At 41.5% G+C, this 5,608-nt stretch overlaps 1 protein-coding gene across 1 annotated transcript in view; it reads right to left on the bottom strand.

Annotated features, from left to right (window-relative positions):
• Positions 1 to 5,608, bottom strand: part of LOC107728191 (liprin-alpha-1) — a 38,948-nt gene that overhangs the window by 8,739 nt on the left and 24,601 nt on the right. The window contains exons 15-20 of the mRNA XM_016538289.1: positions 5,454 to 5,483; positions 4,299 to 4,423; positions 3,754 to 3,923; positions 2,601 to 2,688; positions 2,341 to 2,352; positions 1,129 to 1,210 (exon numbers count right to left, since the gene is read on the bottom strand). Coding sequence (XP_016393775.1) covers positions 1,129 to 1,210; positions 2,341 to 2,352; positions 2,601 to 2,688; positions 3,754 to 3,923; positions 4,299 to 4,423; positions 5,454 to 5,483 — 507 coding nt within the window. The remainder of the gene's footprint in view (positions 1 to 1,128; positions 1,211 to 2,340; positions 2,353 to 2,600; positions 2,689 to 3,753; positions 3,924 to 4,298; positions 4,424 to 5,453; positions 5,484 to 5,608) is intronic.

Raw genomic sequence — 5,608 nt, 5'->3', positions numbered from 1 at the left:
ACGCACACACACACACACACACACGCGCACACACACACACGCGCGCGCGCACACACACACACGCGCACACACACACGCGCGCGCACGCACGCACTCACACAGTCGCACTCACTCACGCACTCACTCACGCACGCACTCACTCACGCACACAGTCGCACACACTCACGCACGCACACACTCACGCACACACAATCGGACTACAGAAGGGAGGTTTCTACACTGTTTGAATGGAGCTGTACTCATAGTCTGAAGTTAAATGTCCTAAAAACAAAGGAACTGGTGTTTGATTTCCGACGGAGGACAAATGCTGTCTTGCCATTGTTTATTAAAGGTCAGGACACTGAAAATGTTCAATGTTTTAAGTTTCTCGGGACTGCCATCTCTGCGACGTTAAAGTAGGACGACAACCATATAAAAAAATCCCATCAAAGGCTTTTTTCTTAAAACAGCTTAAAACGTTTGGCGTATCTAAATAGAGCTGTCACTGAAAGCGTGCTGCCTTTCTCACTTATAGTGTGGTTTGGTAGCTCCACAGCTCAGCAGAGAAGTCATATTAGTAATATAACTCAAATTATTGGTTGTGTGATCTTCCCACTATTGATGAGATCGATGTCTCACGTTTGCAGAAAAAAGGTCGACAACCATATAAAAAAATCCCATCAAAGGCTTTTTTCTTAAAACAGCTTAAAACGTTTGGCGTATCTAAATAGAGCTGTCATTGAAAGCGTGCTGCCTTTCTCACTTATAGTGTGGTTTGGTAGCTCCACAGCTCAGCAGAGAAGTCAGATTAGTAATATAACTCGAAAATTATTGGTTGTGTGATCTTCCCACTATTGATGAGATCGATGTCTCACGTTTGCAGAAAAAAGGTCTAACAATCCTGAAAGGTCCCTTACATCCAGCCAGACACCTCTTCCTTCAGGCAGAGCAATTAAAACCAAGTCTACACGTTTTCTGAACAGCACTTTTTGTAGGATTGTGCATGCTCTTAAATCCTCTAGTGTCTATGCCTCTGCATTTCACTCTTTGTAACTGATATGACATATGTATAGATGCATTTATGCATGTGAAATGTTTTCCAGATGATGCAGCACTGATATAAAGGTGTAATTCAGCCAGTATTTGTACCTCGAGCCACACCACCACCGTAGGACCATCCCAGAGAGCGAAGGGCAGACCCTGTCGACAGGCTTCCTCCAGCAACTCGTGTCTGAAACACAAACAAGACATCATGAGCACGCACACATGTGCAGAGAGCACGCTTCACGGTCCAAACATGTCAGAATGATACAGACACAGTATGGAGAAGAAGTGCAGTGAGGAAACAGCAGAGGGAGTACCCAGACTTCACTTCCATCATCAAATCAGAGAAACATCGCCAGAACAAGCTGGGATTCAGATTCTTCATCACGTGTGAATCCATGAGTTTGCACACCAGACAGCAACCTAACTTTCCAAACCATCTCAACACCAATGCTACCGAACACTTCTCGTTAACAGTTTAACTACTTCATTTATTAATGTTTTAATGATAAAAGGGGGAGTAAATTAGATTTGTTGTCTATTTTTGGGTGAACCATCTCTCTTTGTCAGGATAGAAGGTGAATCTTGAATCTGTGTTTGCACACTGGGACAAATATTCCTAATTTTCTTCATTCTTCTCTAAACAAGATGTTTGGAAACATTTCATGACAAATTGCAGAGAAAGTGGCAGCACACCTTCTGAAGGCAATGTAAAAGCACCACATCTCATTCTCAGGTCTGTTTGTTTTGCTGCTACTGAAGCATTAAGATGAAAGGAGAAGGCAGATAAACATGCATCAGATCATGCTGAAGAATAAATAGAAGCATTTGTGGACTAAACCACAGTCTGAACGAGGCTGAGACCCATAATGCACTTCAGCAGAGGTCAGTCCCTGCAGCTGCTGTTCTTACTCAAGATCCTCATCAAAGCACAGAGCAAACTCATGCGGCACACGGCTGAACTGATCCCGTCTGAATTAGGTGTTTCAAAGCGAAGCGCACACTTCATTCATTAGTTAGGAACATGGGTTGAAGCTCTTAATTTTGAACTCTCAAAGTGCATTTGATAGAATAACTTAACTTTAAAATGAACAGAAAGTTTAATTTTTTCAAATTCTTCATGTCTTTTTAAAAAAATATCACAATAAATATCGTATCATGGACTTCATATCGCGATATTATCGTAAGGTGAGATTGATCTCTCGTCAGCGGAGCAGACGCGTGTTTGTAAGGTCAGGATGTTAGCAGAGCTCGAGCGCATCACAGCAAGCCTGAGACATGCAGGTGTTTTCATCAAGACGGTGTGCGTTCACTTACCCTGAGTTTGGGCTATGAGCGAGGCGTGGAGAGAGTGTGTGAGGAGAGAGGAGGGAACAAGCATGAGACATGAATCATAACAGATCATCTTCTGCTGGGACGCCGCCCACCAAACAAACACGTTTAACAAACACACCTCACATTCACATTTCATGGTGAACAACACTGAAACAGGAGGCGCTGTGATTGAACAGTGAAGCGGAGATGATGGCGGGAAAACACGATGAACTGGACTCATTTCTACTTCCTGTTTTACTCACTTCTTCTGCAGTTTGCGGTTCTTCTCTGCAGGGCCGCCCAGTTTCCCGAGCGTCATGGCGTCCTGTGAGCTTCCTCCATCAGGCGTAGCTGCTCCACACAAACACACACTGATCAGAGGAACGTGAGGCCTGTGCTAGGAACATTACATCTGCGTGTTCTCACTCACAAAACACACTAGACCCCGTCTGCACCTGTATTTAGCACTGCATGTACTATATATAATGCTGAATATCATGTATGGTAATAGCAGTGGGGAAACTGTAATCTGTTGGTCCTGATAACCCCTAGTATCTGATTTTATCATTAAAATAAAACAAGCCTAGATTATTTTACTGGATAATCATGCACTGCCATTAAACATGTTTTTTTAATTTTTTAAATAGGCTAAAATGTACAATATTTCAATTGATTTACATGCACGTAATCGACGACAGAGCACGTGTGCCTAATATAATTCAGTATTTTCAGCTAAGCAGAATCATGAATAGTTCTGCCCTGTGCATTAGTCCAAATTCAAGATTATTCACGTTCAACCTTGATACTTTAATACCAAATATGTCATTTTATGAATAGAACTTGGCAACACTTTACAATAAGGTTCTATTTGTTAATATCAGTTAACTATATCAGTTAACAAACTAAGAAAGAAAAATGCTTCTAAAGCGTTTTTAATCTTAACGTTAACTTCAACATTTACTTACACGTTATTAAAACCAAAAGTTGTATCTTTATTTTAATAGACCTAAGCTAATACTAACAATGGACAGATTTACTGTTATTAACTTAAAGATTAATAAATACTGCAACAACATTTTTTTGATCACAGTTAGTTAAAGCGTTAACGTTAACTAATGCGACCTTATTGTGAAGTGTTACCTGGTACTTTTTGTTTGTCAATATTGTCTATCATGTTTCTTAAAAGCAGTAATTTTTAAAATCCCATTTTAACCCTTCTTCATTTTGGCTTTCTATCATCTTATCTCATCAGATTCTCATTACTTCAAAATCTCTCATTAAAATTAAAAGAAAGCAGAATAACTAATTACCATGGTGCAACCATAGGCTCGGATTAATTTAGGCTTTGAAATACAATTAGTGTTCTTCTAGTGAAGTGTTGTTGCGTGATCATCAGTGGTGTGGATGATGGCACACCTGGCCCAGGAGACTCTTTCCCCAGCGGACTGGCTCGAGCCTTCTCTTTCTTTGCGAACAGTCGGCCGATGGAGGACTTGATGCTCTTCTTCTTGGTTCCTTTGTTGAGTGAGTCCTGACTGCTGTTGCTGCTGCTGGGATTACTGCCCGCTCCGTCCTGCAGCCCGGCGCTGGACACACACACACACACACAGACACAGACACACACACAGAGAGAAAGACACACACAGACACAGACACACAGACATACACACACACACAGAGACACACACACACACACAGACAGACAGACAGACACATGCACATGGACACACACACAGACACACACACACACACACAGAGAAAGACACACACACGCAGACATATAGACACACACACACACACAGACACCACACACATACACACACACGCACGCACACAGACACCACACACAGACACAGACACACGCACACACACGCACGCACACACACACAGACACACACGTCACATCCCTGCTCCTGTATGAACGGTCCTCATCACTATAATGCTGTGGGTGTGTGACTGACCCCCGTATGTCTCTGATGTCCTCGTGGCTGGCGGTGTGCAGCGCTCCTTTATGGAGTCTCACGGAGGACGGTGTGGACGGAGGAGACGTCTCGCATCTGATAGTGGCTTTATCGTCTTGTGCGCACTAAACACAAACACAAGCACATTACACAGCAGCATTAAACACATGTTTTCACTAGGACTGATAGAACAGGATCATTTGTCACCAACTTTCAATTTGATAAAAATGTTTCTTTCTAAAATGTAAGGTATAAAAGAATACATTAAAGACATATTGGTTTAATAATGAATCAGTCTATGGGAGTGTTGTGTGTTCTGTCATCATTCAATCTCCCTCACATCGTTTCAAAGCTGTATGACTGACTTTCTTCTGTGGAACGCAAAAAATAAAAAGTGTTGCTGTTAAACTCCAATTGACTTTCATCATATCTTTTATGTTCCACAAAAGAAAGTACGTTTGGAAACAAGTTTCAGCGGACAAAATTATGACAGCTGTCATTTTCAAGTGAACTGTCCATTTAAAGCAGCTGTGAATCATCAGACTCAACTGTGAATGCAACAGTCTTCTTTAGATTTTTTTTTTTTGCATTGCGTTGTATATCAAATGAAACATTTTATCAAAAACGAAAAAAAATATGGGGCGGGACTTGGCTGTGTTCTCTTCATTGATTGATGGAGGCGGATCTGAATGTGATCTAGCAGTGCATTGTAAGAAAGAGGCGGAGTTTAAGTGGATCAAATGATTTCATTGGCAGATCCAGTTATGATGTTTTGATTACGAGGTCAAAAAATGTATAAATAAAACAAGGAAACAAATGCATGGATTAATCATTCACAATAAGAACAAAAACATGCATTTAGAAAATTGAGGGAAGGTTTTGGTCAAAGAGCCCAGCCCTACTTCTCTCTTATAACTGTACATCATTTGTGAGTCAGGGTTTGGGTGGATGTCTATATTTGTCTGGTATTTCTGCTTAATAAAGTGTCTGGGAGTGTTTCTGAATGAGTGTTGTGATGCGTGTAGCTCTGTGTGACACATGCGTGTGCTGTAACGCAGACGTCTACATGTTAACATGAACAGAACAGCTACATCTTCAAGATTCAGATGTTACAGGAGGGTTACACATGCGGCTGCACAGTTTCTCTAAGATTACCTTCCTACGATGCTTCCGCAAATCACTAGGCTGTTCGAAGCGCAAGCAAATGGAGAAAGAGAAGAAACAGGAAGTTAGCAGCATTTCATATATAAGCACAGAAGCAGGTGAACAGCAGCCTAGCAGGAGAAAGATTTAGAGACACGCAAACACAC

The sequence above is a fragment of the Sinocyclocheilus rhinocerous genome, unplaced genomic scaffold (genome assembly GCF_001515625.1).
Source record: "Sinocyclocheilus rhinocerous isolate Xijiao unplaced genomic scaffold, SAMN03320098_v1.1 scaffold367, whole genome shotgun sequence".
NCBI lineage: Eukaryota > Metazoa > Chordata > Actinopteri > Cypriniformes > Cyprinidae > Sinocyclocheilus > Sinocyclocheilus rhinocerous.
The sequence above is the reverse complement of the archived record's forward strand: the minus strand, read 5'-3'. Positions and strand labels throughout refer to the sequence as shown.